Raw genomic sequence first — 15,311 nt, 5'->3', positions numbered from 1 at the left:
AGGAGACTGACCGAATATTACAACAAGCCAGATAGAACATACACGAGACTGATCGAACACTACAATAACCAAATAAAACATGCAAAAGAGTAACCGAACACTGTAACATACCGCATGGATTACTGAGGAGACTCACGAGCTATTACTTTTCAACCACTAGAAAAATGTTTTTAAAAATGTTTTCCTATGGTAGTTGCTAGCATTTCTCAACAAACAAATCCTCATACCAACATGAAGGAAAGAGAAAGAGACACACCCTACTTGGTTCAGAGGCCAACAACAATAAAAACAAACTTGGTTTTCTAAATTATGCTACTCAACGAGTTTAACAGACCACCATCACATGCTACGCTGTAGATTATGTAGGTTTGAATTTTCACATAAGACAAACAAGCTAAAGTACAAAAATGAAAAAACAGTTATTTAAGTTGGTATCATACTGTATATACAATGTTCATACACAAAGAACAATCCAACCGTTTTCTATACATGTCTATTTCCTTTTGAGTTTAGAAGAATTTGAGATTTACCTAAATATCTACCCATAACAGAATTTCTAGATGACATTGGTGAAAAGGATGTAAAAGCTAGCTATACTAGTGTAATTAAAGCTAGCGTCTATCATTTATTTCTTATGGACAACCAAACATGCCATTAGTTTCTTTCTTTTAAGTTATTCACCAATTTTTAATCACGATATAAAATTTTAAAAATATATTTTTAACTTTTATCGTACGACAATAAAGAAAATTATAAGTGTTTTTTTTATACTTTTTATTTTTATTTTATTTTAACAAAAATACACCTAAAACACAAATGGTTGCTAGTTGTCCGAAACCACCATCCTTTTTTCCTTATGTGGCTGGCACCGCCCCTCTCTAGATGGTCGGCAGACGTGTTTGGGGGCTCCAGGCATAGCTTCCTACAAGCACTTTAATTTTTAGGTATCTTGTGTTTGGTGAGAAAACTTTCTAACCAGGATTAGGTTCAGGATCTATTTGGATTTTTTTTTTCAATATTTATGTAAAAGAATCATAACAAGATTTAATTTATGAAGTTTTTTTTTCTAAAAGTATTTATGTAAAAATTCATCCAAATAAAGTCTTAATCCTGATATTTTTATTTGTGAAAAAGAATAGAGTACCGATATCATATGTAGATATTATATTATTGTATAAAGTATTGATCGATTTTATGCATGCTAGCAAAGGTCATATATATATATATATATATATATATATATATATATATATATATATATATATCATGTTCTTCAAAATGTAAGTATTTTAAGTTATTCATTGATAAAGTTAACTTTTCTAAAATACTGTCAAAGATATCGATTGCTGACACGGTAGCTTGGGTAAGGAACACTACTTACAAAATTAAGAATACAAATTTTTATGTTCTAAAGAAGATACGTTAATAAAGAAAATATTTTAAATATATAAGGTCAATCATAAAACACATTAAAAATTAAGTTAAATATTTATTTTAATAATTTTAATTTGAATTATATTTTTTAAAATGTTCAAATTACGAGACGTGAAAGGATTATAAAATTTAATTATCAACAATATGACGATTTTAGCTGTATTATTTGACTGAAAATTCCCTTCTTTTTTCTCAGTTAGGAATTTAAATTTACGGAAATTTATTTAAGGAAACATATTCAGATTGTATCAATTGATGGCGTTCCTGCTGAAAAACATTCAGAGAGTGCTTTGTTTTTTTACTTTTTTTTTTAAATTATTAAACTTTGTTCTGGAAAACAGAAACACGTATCATTAAAAAATATTGTAAAATATTACAAATTAAATTTTACAACTAGTTTATAAAAAAAAATGAAAAATAAGGTTCAAAATCAATTCTCAGGAAATATGTTAAATTTTTTAAAAAAATTGATATTTTTCAGCTTCACATAATTCTAGCATAAAATATACTATTCGTAGTGTAAATAATTTTAATTGTTGAATTACACATTTACATATATTTAAATCGCTTGAAATTTGATAGACATGACAGCAAGATAGTAATAATTTAAGAGCTAAAAATGAAAAAAAAAAAAAAAAAAGCTACCATATTGCGTTTGGTATCGATTAATCCTATAAGGACTCAAATTTGAAGAAAAAAAAATCTTGAAAAAGGAATCTAGAATCGAGATAAAATTTTGATAATAATAAAATGCAGAAAAAACCAAAAAGAAAAATTGAGGTTGAAACGCAATCCCTTCCGAAAATCCAGAAGCATAGTGACGTTGAAGGGTAGGCTACTTAGAGATGAAGAGCAGTGGTCCCCTTTTCTTTATCAGAAGCCACCAATTACCACTGCTCCTAACTCTATAAACTTTTGCTATATGTATCCTAAACTTTCTCCCATCAAAACTAATATCAATTCGCTGAATTAGAGACCACCCACTTCAAAATACTTTTCTCCATATTTCTATTTTAGACACTAGTTTGTTAATAATTAGACCAACTAACCTTGAGTGCAACTTTTTGATAACTCCTAACTCAAATTTTGTTCACTACCTGTTGCTGTCCAAAGTGGAGAACTAAAAAAGGAACCCAGCATTAGAGAGAAGTAACATTGAGGGCATGGCCAAATCTAAACAAGTTGATCAATTTCACTAAAATAGTAACAATAGCAAGGGACATCCAATTTCCTAACTAGCAAGGTTTTCATAGATTTCAATGATGCAAGAAAGTCTAACCTCCCATAAATGCACAGGACCCAAATTCCCCTCCCGTGCATAGAGCACCACATAAAATATTTGTTTAATACGAAACCCTATAAAACGTTGGCTGGTCCATGCAGTGCAAGCTGTTGCATTTAGAGAGTGATAATGGTTTTACAGCTCGTGATGAGATGTAAAAAGCGGAGGCTGGAAGAAAGGGAGAGAGAGAGTGCGTGTTTGTCAGTTACTGTCAGAGAAGCGTGGTGGTAGATTAGAGGTATGACTGAGGTATCACTCTCCTACCTTGTGAAGCATTTGCCTTCTTGTTTAGGTTAGTTGGCACTTGGCAATAACTTTGTCTTTTTCATGGACCTTCCTACGCTCTTTCTCTCTCTCTCTCTCTCTTCCCTGATTCTCTCTATGTCCACAGAAAACCAAAGTAATTAGTTATCACACTTTCCTATATTCCTTGTATTATGCATTGACAAAACTACCGATTTTTTTTCTCCCTTCTCGTGTTCTTTATCCCTCTCACTTTCTCGCAGAAGAGGAAGTTAAACTCTTTATAAACTATACCAAAGGAGACAACAGATAATAAGAAGCAAAGCATGAATGGTGCTGCATGTGTTGATGCAGAGTGCTGTGAGTTTGTGGAAGTTGATCCTACAGGAAGATATGGAAGAGTACATATACCTTTCCTTTACTCATAAATTTTGTTAGTTCTTTATGTTCTGGTTCTTTGTTCTGATTTCGGGATTTGAATTTCATGTTTTGCAGTACAATGAAATTCTTGGCAAAGGAGCTTCCAAGACAGTGTATGCGTGATATCCTTAGCTCTCGGTTTTCAGCATACCCATCTCAGTTTTCCAAACAAAATCTTTTAACTGCTTGAGATGTTTTCCATTTTGTTGTTTGAGTGAAACAGTTACTGGGTTTCAACAAAATGAGTTGTTTCTCTTCTTTTCTTTTTTTAATGAGACCATATTCATTTGTTGCAGCTATAAAGCATTTGATGAGTATGAAGGGATAGAAGTAGCATGGAATCAAGTAAAGCTTTATGACTTTTTGCAGAATCCTGAAGATCTTGAGAGGTTATACAGTGAAATCCATCTTCTCAAGACATTGAAACACAAGAACATCATGAAGTTCTATACTTCGTGGGTTGATACTGACAACAGACAAATCAATTTTGTCACCGAGATGTTTACCTCTGGGACTCTAAGACAGTAAGCCCTCTCTTTATTATCTTCTATGCATGTAAGCGTACATGTGTATATTCGATTGAATGATTTATTCGGGTAGTTCTAGCTTCTGCTTCTTTTTGTTTACAAATGGGTATATGCGTATATGTTTATTATATTCATTGTGTAAGCAGGTACAGACTTAAGCACAGACGGGTTAACATCAGAGCTGTTAAGCATTGGTGTAGGCAGATTTTGGAAGGGCTTCTGTATCTGCACAGCCATAATCCTCCTGTGATCCACAGAGATCTCAAGTGTGATAACATTTTCATCAATGGCAACCAAGGGGAAGTCAAAATCGGTGATCTTGGCCTTGCTGCGATTCTCCGCAAATCTAATGCTGCTCGTTGTGTTGGTGCGTAGAAAAGCAGCATGAAAGCCTTTGATTATGTTCCAAAAGATGAATATGAAAATGTTACTTTCCACTATGATAATTAGTCCTCTATGTCTGCACAGTTCACCAGGTTAAGACTCTATTTTCTTTTCCTTCTTTGTTTTACTCCAGGCACCCCTGAGTTTATGGCTCCGGAAGTGTATGAAGAGGATTACAATGAGTTGGTTGACATATACTCTTTTGGAATGTGCATCTTAGAGATGGTCACTTTTGAATATCCTTATAGTGAATGCAACCATCCTGCTCAAATTTACAAGAAAGTTGTATCTGTATGAAGCAAAAGTCGTTCTTTTATTTAATTTACCTCGACTTTCTGTCTTATATGATTCTTCATCTTTGTCCACTAACTTGTATGCATATTTTACAGGGGAAGAAGCCAGAAGCTCTTTACAAAGTAGTCAATCCAGAGGTAAGACAGTTTGTAGAGAAATGCTTAGCAACTGCGTCCCTCAGACTTTCAGCTAAGGAACTCTTGGAGGATCCTTTTCTGCAAATTGACGATTATGGATTTGACTCAAAAGTAGTGCAGTATCAAAGAGATTGCTATGAAGTAGCCCCATCAATCAGACAGCCTTTGAATGTAACGTATAGCATCAACACCTCAATGAGTGGGTACACTGATAATCTTGGTGGTTATGGGCCCTTCTCTGAATTGGATTATCATCAAAACGATTTCGAAACAAGGGAAATTGGTCTCTTTGATTGTGAAGAGGATGGCAATTTGGCTAAGGTTGACACCACAATCAAAAGTGGGAGAAGAGAAGATGATGGCATCTTTTTGAGACTCAGAATTGCAGATAATGAAGGTTAGCATTTCAATTTCTTATTTTCTTTTTGGAATTCTCAGTATTTGATTATTCTATATTCTGTTGTTCTTCTGTACAAACTGCATAAGCAAATAAACCAAAGTAACAAGACATTCCTCTAAACAGGTCGAATTCGAAACATCTACTTCCCATTCGACATTGAGACGGATACTGCATTGAGCGTTGCAAATGAAATGGTAACTGAGCTTGACATAACTGATCAAGATGTAGCAGATTTGGCAAATATGATAGACAATGAAATTGCAACACTGGTTCCCGAGTGGAGAACAGGAGCCAGAATAGAGGAAAATTCAGAATGTTCAGGTGCAGGTGTCTGCCTCAATTGTGCTGCAAACGGTTACTTGTTTGATTATGTATCAAATAATCCATGTGGCAAGAATCTTCAATTTCTTCGTTGTTCTAAAAATGGATGTGCTGCAATTCATGGCCGATTTGAGGAGATAACATACCAAGTCGAAGGGTCTGCAAGTAGTGATACCGAAGGTGCACGGGATGCATCAAGCCATTCCGATGGCATTCATTATACAGATATTTGGGCCCAGAGAGATGAACCAGAGTTATGCCATGAAGAGTTAAAAGACATACACTGTGACCAAACTCATGAGGCATCAAATCCGTTGAACATCAAGGAGGAAGGAAAAGCTGTTAATGTGAATGGAGAAAGTGATCTCAATACCAAAAGGCCTCATTCAAACCCTGCAATAAATTGTTTTATGTTGGATTGTGAAAATGAAATTAGGCAAGAGCTAAGATGGCTCAAAGCAAAGTACCAGATGCAGTTAAGGGAGCTTAGAGATCAACAACTGGGGGTTAAGCCAAAATTTTCTTGCATGTCTCCTGATACCAAAAAAATAAATTGTGGGAAAGATGGAATTCAGAGTTTATCAACTCAATCCAGATTGAAGATACAAAAGCATAAACCACAATTAAGATCTATAGTTTCCGGGAAGCATTTCCCTCTTGAAGACGAGAAATGCAATAATTATGCTGATCAAATGGTTCAAAATGTTGAGGAGATTAATCAGTCTAACAGTCCTGAGCGAGTGCTCACAGCCAAGGATTTCTTTACAGGAGCTTTGTTTCCAAGCTCACTTCAGAGGGCAACCTCCCTTCCCGTTGATGCAATAGATTTCTAGAATCTAGAAACCACCAAAGTTCATAATCATGAGCGGGTACCAATTTAACTACATTAACTGATAGCCTGTTTTCTTAAACTTAGGAAAGAAAATCAGAGCCTGAGACTGATAGGATTTACTCAAAAGACGCTAGCTGTAATTTAGCTTGTGGGCACCCTTTTCCATGATGGTGGTCACTTGACCTAGTATGAAAAATGCCAGATGTAAATCATGCACAGGATAACTCAGTCACATTAATGTAAGTAAAGTTTTCCCTTGAGATGCTGAATTTCAGCTCCATCTCCTACAGGATTACATACCATTGATGATATGAGATGCTGTGTCAGTAAAATCTGTCAGTTTTCTCTATGATATAAGTTTTTATCCGTTTATCATTCCTAACCTTTTCACAAACCTAATGTAATGAGTCATGAGGCAGCTAAATAATGTTCTAAATCAGAAATTATTGTGTGGTTCAAAGCCCCCAAGCTAAGTTTAAAAATAACTAATCAAATTTGACTAAACCATAGACGTGTGACAGTCTGGGTCGAACAATAACTTTTCCAGAAATGGAGGTACCATGGAACCAGATACTTGTACAACTAGAAAACTATCTAATTTATAGTTCCTTCTTCCTCAGAAATGTAATGAAGTGAAGTAAAATATTCATAATTTCTAGTCCTTTATATTACTGAAAAGATTACACTTTTATTCTCCATTTTGATGAATACTGCCAAAGAGGAATCTGTCCTCTGAGAGAGCACTGTGCGGTGGTTTGGAAGAGCAAAGAAGAAATGGTCCATCATGTAGTGTGATGTTTAATGTTCTGCTGGTAAGAACACTTCATCATAACAGCGACGTCACATGGTTTTGCAGCGCCACATCCTAAACTGGCCAAAGGGGTAGATATTTCAAAGGTTCGGATAAAGGTAACTCTGACAAAATACTATTGCCCTGTAAATTTTGCTCCCCTGATCATATCCGTTAAAGGAATTTTCGTGATTAAGATTTAGGTTTAATAACTTTTTTCTTTGTCCTAATTTTGGTTGAAAATGTTCAAAATTGTCACAAATTTTTTTTTCTTGTTTAATATAATTCTAGAATTTGTGTTCAATTTATCTCCTTTTGCAAAAACGTCGTTTAAATCGTTAACGGTCAGATGTTTAGATATGTAATTACAGAGTGAAATATCATGTATTGGCTGACGTGGAGTCCTTTGTGGCTTTGTGAGTTGGATTTATTATTTTTGAAATTCTATTTTATGAAACTTTTTACAAAGGTGAAATAAGGGTGGATTCTCAAATTAGGATTTTTACTTTTGTTCTTTGAAAGCCATAGTGACGTTGGATGTTAACTAATCTTCTTTCCAATCTTGGTGGTTAATGAGCCATGTCTGCTTCCCAATCTTCTTCTTCTTGTTGCAATAGCTTGGGGCATTGAAGTTGTCATTGTTCACATGGTGGTGGTTCAATGGGGCTAGGGATAATCCCCATTTGCAATTGTGGTGAGATGACAGTAGTAAAAATAGCTAGAACTTCAAAGAATGCGGGGAAGATATTTTTGGGGTTGTCGTAACTACAAGGTAATATGAATAACCCCTATGTTGTTTATGTGTTAGTAATTAACATTGTATTTGAAGTTTTTGTTGTTCATGAATAACAGAGTGGAGCTGGTAATGTGATGTGTTGCAACTATTTCAAGTGGTGCAATAAAGAAAATGTTGATGAAAGGGATGTAATTATTGGGAGGCAAAGGAGGAAGATTTATGATATGGAAAACACAGTCAAAGCTTTGAAGAAAAGGATCCAATTATTAGTAGCAATGGCTGGTGTTGTTAGTGTAGTGAACATAGTTATGTTTTGTGTGTTTTTAGGATGATGTGTTTTAGGTGGTCCTGGTTAAATGTAGTGTTTTTAGGTCAATGGAGTTGAACTGTTGTGATGTTAAGGTTGTGCCTATATCTTTTGTAATGAATGAGGAATGAAATTTATATTAGTAATTGATGGTTCAATTTAGTCCCAATCTCCGTTAATTATTTACGAATATGGTCCCTATGATAATGACTTATGTGTGCATAAAGCAATAAACAACAATATCTTTGCAATTGTATAAAGCATAAAAACGATATCTTTGCATAAACAGAACTGAGGTCATGGTTACATGTAAGAATTTAAATTGAAACATCAAAACATGATATTGGTCGCTTAATTTGTAAAGTACATCAAAACATATCCAGTGCCATTTCCAAATGTTTAGCACACAAGTGACCAATTCGAACAAAACAAAAGTACAACAACATTATAACATTATAAAGCACATGGTCTTCTAATTGGTAACTTGCCCCTTCTTATTTTCTGAGTTTGTTCTTCTCTGGATTCTTGTGTTGGTTGTGGAGGTGCTTCAAATTGTTGTGTCATTTCCTCAGTTGGTGGTTGGGGTGGTGGTTGAGATGCCTCTGGTAGGTTTGCTTCATGTTAAGGACGTAATGGGAAATTATTTCTGTTATGTCCAAGTTGATGACAAATACTACATTTTTTGCGGTGGCCACCTTTGGTCATCTGGGCCTCATCCCTCCTTAGCTCTCATTGCTCCAACCTTCTTTTTTTCGTTGGTCTTCCAGGTAATTTTCTCTTGAATGGTGGGAGGACGTCTGGGTAGGATGTTCTTTCCCATAACAGGTGGCCATTGACTGGAAATACGATGGAGGCATATGTTTCATCATATGTGGACCGTCTGAACGAAATGGGTACATAATCTTATGGATCTAAATTTAAGAACTCCATGGCTGCAATTGCATGGCAGCAAGGGATCCCTCTAATAAATCATTTCCTGCACGTACAATCTTGATTGTCCAGGTTAAATACAAACTTGTTTGTAATCTGTGCAAAATGCCTAACTTCATAGAGTTTTTCTGCAGACCAACTGCCATGAAGTAATAGATGAATACAAGTTAAAAATTAAGTGATCAATACTGCCATTTTAATCACAGACCAAGTGCCATCAACTAATAGCGGGAAAGGAAATGCATACCTAGAGATCCAATTTTTGGATAAATTTGACTCTTTTGTAAGTCTCTTTCTAATCTTGGAGGCAGATATCAAAGTCCATATTACACATCTTAATTTTGTTGGTTGTTCATCTTTTCATAAGGTAAACTCTAATTTCTTCGAGTATGGTTATAATGAGCTTTCCTCGTGCATCAACAATCACACTATTAAAACTTTCACTCATGTTATTGTTTAGTGTATCACAAAGTGTTCGACTTATAAATCTAGATCTAGACTAATACTTGTTACAAGAAATAAAAATGATGTTTATATCCACTCTACATGTTATCAATGTATTATTAAGGAACAAAGAATACTTTGACGGGATACCATTTCGAACATTTCCAACCAAAATTGGGAAAAAAAAAAGTATTAAACCTAAGATTTAATATTAACTGAATTCACGTCATGGTGGTGCAGTGTTTTTGTTGATTATATAACTGTCTAAGAGGCCCTTTCTGTAAATTTTGCCGCCCAAACAATCAACATATCCGTTCAAGGAATTTTCGTGATTAAGATTTAATATGAATTGATGAAATATTTTCATAGAAAGGCTTAGTTAAAAAATTATACACGTGTGAATTGAGCTACAAGGTTTATTAGAGAAAAACTCTATTATATATATACACACACGTGATTTCGGTCTTATTTATATATTAGTATTACTTTTAATTTAAAAGATTTGTTTTCTTATATAACATTTTATTTTATTATTTTTATTCAATATGATACTTAACTCGGAATTGAATTATTGGTTATGTAAGTTCATTTTTATTTAAGCAGTGACTCATCTAACAACATAGAAAAGAGAAATATCATGTAAGGTGTTATAATCTAATTAACAGTATCTGAATGAGTTCAGATTTGAATAAAAAAAATTTGAACAACATAAAAAGTAAGATTGATAAATTCATTGTTTTAATGAATAAATGCAATGAATGTCGCAGTAAACACACTAGACGGATTCCTTTATTGTTTGCTTTATTCACTCATTTTACAACTAAACTCTAAATTATGAAACACCATTTCTTTCTTCAAAATTAAATAATTGCGTAAGTTGCACAAGTCATTAATTTTTTACTGTAATTGAACTCGTTCTTTTTAAATAAAATTTTATACATAAAATTTTATTAAAGGTAGTTATTTGAGTTTTCAAACAAAAATTAATCGACAAAAAACAATGCATATTTTGCATTAACAACGTGTTACGAATATTTGAAAATATAGAATATTGTTACTCATAATTTAGGGCTGGATATTATTAGTATAATTTAACTTTGTTAGTAGTTAGGACAGTAGGGATTGTTTTTGTTTTTAAACAAGAAAATTGTATAATTATTTTTTATAACATTCTACCTTAACCTTTTTCCTTGCATAGTAAATTTTTAGAGGAGGATAATTCCTTTTTATAAAAATTGTAGGATAGTATAAGATAAAAATATGTTGTTTATATACAAAGTTTTGTAAATAAATTAAAATTTTATGAATATATAAAAATGTGTTAATTATTTAAAATTAGATAATTCCATATTTATCTAACTTCGGAATACTTTTTTATCATATTAGTTCAATAAATTTACGTTAATTCAACTGACATAAATACGCTATTAATTTATTGTTGTTTTAACTTATATGGATAGAGGTTTTTTAAAGTTAATTAGAATTATTATTGGTTTAATTTTTAACTTTGTCATATAATTTCATTCAAATTTTTAAAAAGATCCTTAGTTATTAGTTTTACCAATTTAGACTTTTAGTTTTTTAAAAACACCAAATTTAGTCATTTTCCAATTTGGCTGCATTTTAGTTTTTTTGTTTAACCATGAATGATGGTCTAAGAAAAATAGAACTATGACACTAATAGATGGAGGAAAACAATAACAAATGATTGATGAAAATTAAAGAACCAAAAGACCAAATTAATTGTCTTTGAAAAACTAAAATTTAATGTTTTTAAAACACTAAATTTGATATTTTAAAAAATTAAAGAACTAAATTGAAAAATCAACAATTAAGAACTTTTTAAAAAAATCTAATGAAATTAACCAAATTAGAAATTAAATCATTATTATTTGATCATCCAATAATATTATCTAACTATTGATATTATATCAACAAGATATTTGTTTATTGATATTATATCAATTTTATTTCATAATTTATGTAATGTTACTCAACTAGTATGAAACACAACTTTTTTATTTAACATCATCATGTATTATTTTATCATGTACTATTTTAGTAAATGGAGGACTTTTTCGACCAACATCATCTAAAATATATTATTTTTTAACTAACATTAATCAAGATTTTATTATCCAACATTAGTAAGACAAAACTTTTTATCAATAAAATTTTTTATTCACACCCATTTTATTATTGTTTTTATTAATATAAATAAGAAGAACTTTTTAAGTTAATCTTATAATATGAATTATTCTCAAGTTGAGATTGTTTATTTACCAGTGTAAGTTATAACTATTTTCTAATAATGCTTGTTAAGATTTTTTTTACTAATATCAATGAAATTATTTTTTATGGGTGTTTTAGGAAGAGTTTTTCAATTAAAGCTTTTATTGTTTAATTTTTATTTATATTTCTAAGGCTGAAGAAGTATTTTTTGTATTTGTTGACAAAACAATAAAATTAAACTTAATTCGTGTTATCTAAATAAAATATTTGGAAAATAAAAGAAATTTAAATTTAACATATTTGAACTTAAAAAATGTAAATTCTTCCATGTGAAAGTAATATTTTTACCATACTCATTTCTCATAAGCTAAATTGTTTGTATATCAAGGTGTGGGAGACAGAACAAATTTTGTAATTTGGGTAATTTCATGTATAGACAATACAACAGTATACAAGAATTGCACAGTGTTGAGTGAATGTTTTGGAGGCAAGAAAAAGAAGTTAGTGTTTGTAAGATTTTTGGGGAGGCTTGATTTGATGCAGGTGCAAGAGGGAGACACTTCAGCACACTCTGCTTGTGTTGATGCAAAACCCAAACCCTCCCTCTCTTTCCGACAAATGGGCACTCATTCTCCAATCCGCAATCAAATCCCGAGACCCATTCATCGGAAGATGCATTCACGCTCCCATCATCAAACACGGCCTTTGCCTCGGCGTCTTCTTGATGAACAACCTCCTCAATTTCTACACCAAAACCGGGTTCTTCTCCGATGCCCACCGCTTGTTCCATGAAATGCCCCTTAAGACCACCTTCTCATGGAACACCATTCTCTCCATGCACGTTAAGGGTGGCCACTTGGACTCTGCACGCCAACTGTTTGATGAAATTCCCCACCCGGATTCCGTGTCTTGGACCACCATGATAGTTGGGTATAACCACTTGGGTCTTTTCAATACCGCTATTAACACGTTTCTCCGCATGGTTTCTTCTGGAATTTCGCCTACCCAATTCACATTTACCAATGTTCTTGCCTCATGTTCTGCAAAGAAGGCCCTGAATGTTGGAAACAAGGTTCATTCCTTTGTTGTTAAACTGGGGCTATCTGGGGTTGTTCCTGTGGCAAATTCACTGCTTAACATGTATGCAAAGTGTGGTGATTCCGTTATGGCAAAGGTTGTTTTTGAGCGGATGAGGCTGAAGGACAAATCAACTTGGAATACTATGATTTCAATGCACATGCAGTTCGGTCGACTTGACCTTGCACTTTCACTCTTTGATCAAATGAGTGATCCCGATATTGTCTCTTGGAATTCCATCATCACAGGGTACTGTCATCAGGGTCGTGACATCAAAGCCCTGGAAATGTTTTCTTCTATGCTTAAGAGTTCATCTCTGAATCCGGATAAGTTCACTTTAGCAAGTGTTCTGTCAGCTTGTGCAAATCTCCAAAGCCTGAAACTTGGGAAACAAATTCATGCACATATTGTAAGAGTCGATATTGACACTGCCGGGGCAGTGGGGAATGCTCTGATTTCAATGTATGCAAAGTCGGGTGCTGTTGGAATTGCTCGAAGGATTGTACAGCTAACTGGAACTTCGAGTCTTAATGTTATAGCATTCACATCACTGTTGGATGGCTATGTCAAAATTGGGGATATAAACCCTGCAAGAGAGATATTTGATTCACTGAAGTGTCCTGATGTAGTTGCATGGACTGCCATGATTGTTGGTTATGCACAAAATGACTTAATTAGTAATGCTTTGGCTCTCTTTAGGTTGATGATTAGAGAAGGTCCAAAGCCAAACAGTTATACTTTGGCAGCAATGTTAAGTATCTTCTCAAGCTTGGCTTCTCTGGATCACGGTAAGCAGCTTCATGCAGTTGCTATGAGATTGGAAGAAGCATCATCAATTTCTGTGGGCAATGCTTTAATTACCATGTACTCAAGATCTGGTAGCATCAAAGATGCTAGGAAAGTATTCAATCAGATCTGCTCCTACAGGGATACATTGACTTGGACTTCCATGATTTTGGCTCTAGCTCAACATGGACTTGGAAATGTGGCCATAGAACTGTTTGAAAAGATGTTGAAAATTAACCTAAAGCCCGATCATATTACTTATGTTAGTGTGTTGTCTGCTTGCACGCATGTGGGACTGGTAGAACAGGGTAAACGTTACTTTAATTTGATGAAAAATGTTCATAACATTGAACCCACCTCTAGCCACTACGCATGCATGATTGACCTTCTTGGGCGTGCTGGATTGCTTGAAGAAGCATATAATTTTATTACAAATATGCCCATCGAACCAGATGTGGTAGCCTGGGGTTCACTTTTGTCTTCTTGTAGGGTTTATAGAAATGTTGATTTGGCTACAGTAGCAGCTGAAAAGTTGTTTTTTATTGATCCCAATAATAGTGGGGCTTACTCAGCACTTGCTAATACACTTTCAGCCTGTGGTAAATGGGAGGATGCTGCCAAGGTTAGGAAGTCAATGAAGGACAGAGCAGTAAAGAAAGAACAAGGATTCAGTTGGGTTCAAATCCAGAACAAAGTCCACACATTTGGGGTTGACGATGCACTTCACCCCCAAAGAGATGCAATCTACCGTATGATTTCAAAAATATGGAATGAGATAAAGAAAATGGGCTTTATTCCTGACACCAATTCTGTGTTGCATGACCTGGAGCAAGAAGTGAAAGAACAGATCCTTAGACACCACAGTGAAAAACTTGCCATTGCGTTTGCATTAATAAATACTCCAGAACATTCTACACTGAGGATCATGAAGAACCTTAGAGTTTGTAATGACTGCCATTCCGCCATTAAATTCATCTCTAAGCTTGTGAAAAGAGAAATTATAGTTAGAGATGCAACCCGATTTCATCATTTCAACGATGGTTCTTGCTCTTGTCAGGATTACTGGTAGAAGAAACAGTTACATTTGGTGTAGACTACAATTTGACCAACAGTTTACTAGCACATTCATCTGAAAGGATAAATTTCCCATTACTTTCTATCCACATGTTTGGATGTTGGTCTGCACCCACTTGATGTAGGACTGGCCAGAAGCCACAATACATACGTTCTGCGTTTTCTATAGTTTTGACGACAAAAGAATATTTATGACTGAGACAATCAAGATTGCAGAAGAAGTCTCATTAACAAAGTGGATTCAGTGACCCTCATGTTTGTCTTTAAGGGTTCTAACTTCTAGGTGTACGTAAAATATGTAACTCATTTATTCATGACGTTTTAGTCTGGAAGTGATACGTTATTCTGCTTCACTTTACTTTCAAATTATTTTTCCAATTTAACTTTTAACTTTCTAGTAGTATTAATTGATATCTTATGTCAGAAATGGTGCTATATTTACATGATTGGCCATACGGCCACATAGAGGTATGATCGGGTAAGACCACCCAAGAGGGGACGGATATCTAAATAGATTGTAGTCAACACCACAATGCGTCATCCAACTAAGATAAGGGAACGTGCCAGTTAATCAATCCGCGATCATGAAGAGGGGATTCCGAACAATCGGCCTCCAACAAGAAGAATCCCTAAACATCATTTCTAATCAAGATTATTGGTA

General features: G+C 33.9%; 2 protein-coding genes across 3 annotated transcripts; both read left to right on the top strand.

Moving 5' to 3' along the window:
- The first annotated feature begins 3,134 nt into the window (after positions 1–3,134).
- On the top strand, positions 3,135–8,265 carry LOC124822856 (putative serine/threonine-protein kinase WNK9). Of its 2 annotated transcripts, XM_047294932.2 has the most exons (8): positions 3,135–3,360; positions 3,455–3,492; positions 3,676–3,903; positions 4,053–4,273; positions 4,424–4,581; positions 4,680–5,118; positions 5,245–7,836; positions 7,917–8,265. In XM_047294932.2, the coding sequence occupies exons 1-7, from the start codon at positions 3,286–3,288 to the stop codon at positions 6,273–6,275; spliced, it is 2,190 nt and encodes a 729-aa protein (XP_047150888.2). In that variant the 5' UTR covers positions 3,135–3,285; the 3' UTR covers positions 6,276–7,836; positions 7,917–8,265. The 2 variants fall into 2 exon arrangements, with proteins under 2 accessions (XP_047150888.2, XP_087953975.1); XM_088097849.1 differs by lacking the exons at positions 3,135–3,360; positions 3,455–3,492 and having other exon boundaries at positions 3,667–3,903; positions 5,245–7,183; positions 7,682–7,836.
- A 3,877-nt stretch (positions 8,266–12,142) lies between these two features.
- Positions 12,143–15,033, top strand: LOC124822850 (pentatricopeptide (PPR) repeat-containing protein). The gene has a single exon (XM_047294926.2). The coding sequence runs from the start codon at positions 12,297–12,299 to the stop codon at positions 14,643–14,645; it is 2,349 nt and encodes a 782-aa protein (XP_047150882.1). The 5' UTR covers positions 12,143–12,296; the 3' UTR covers positions 14,646–15,033.
- Positions 15,034–15,311: the final 278 nt, after the last annotated feature.

The sequence above is a fragment of the Vigna umbellata genome, chromosome 8 (assembly GCF_029865625.1).
Source record: "Vigna umbellata cultivar VRB3 chromosome 8, Vumbellata_1.0, whole genome shotgun sequence".
Classification (NCBI taxonomy): domain Eukaryota; kingdom Viridiplantae; phylum Streptophyta; class Magnoliopsida; order Fabales; family Fabaceae; genus Vigna; species Vigna umbellata.
The sequence above is the reverse complement of the archived record's forward strand: the minus strand, read 5'-3'. Positions and strand labels throughout refer to the sequence as shown.

Coding starts and splice junctions, on each gene's coding strand:
- LOC124822856 (XM_047294932.2), top strand. CDS start 3,286: ATGAATGGTGCTGCATGTGTTGATGCAGAGTGCTGTGAGTTTGTGGAA. Junction 3,493..3,675: donor AAAGGAGCTTCCAAGACAGT/GTATGCGTGATA, acceptor CATTTGTTGCAG/CTATAAAGCATTTGATGAGT. Junction 5,119..5,244: donor CAGAATTGCAGATAATGAAG/GTTAGCATTTCA, acceptor TCCTCTAAACAG/GTCGAATTCGAAACATCTAC.
- LOC124822850 (XM_047294926.2), top strand. CDS start 12,297: ATGCAAAACCCAAACCCTCCCTCTCTTTCCGACAAATGGGCACTCATT.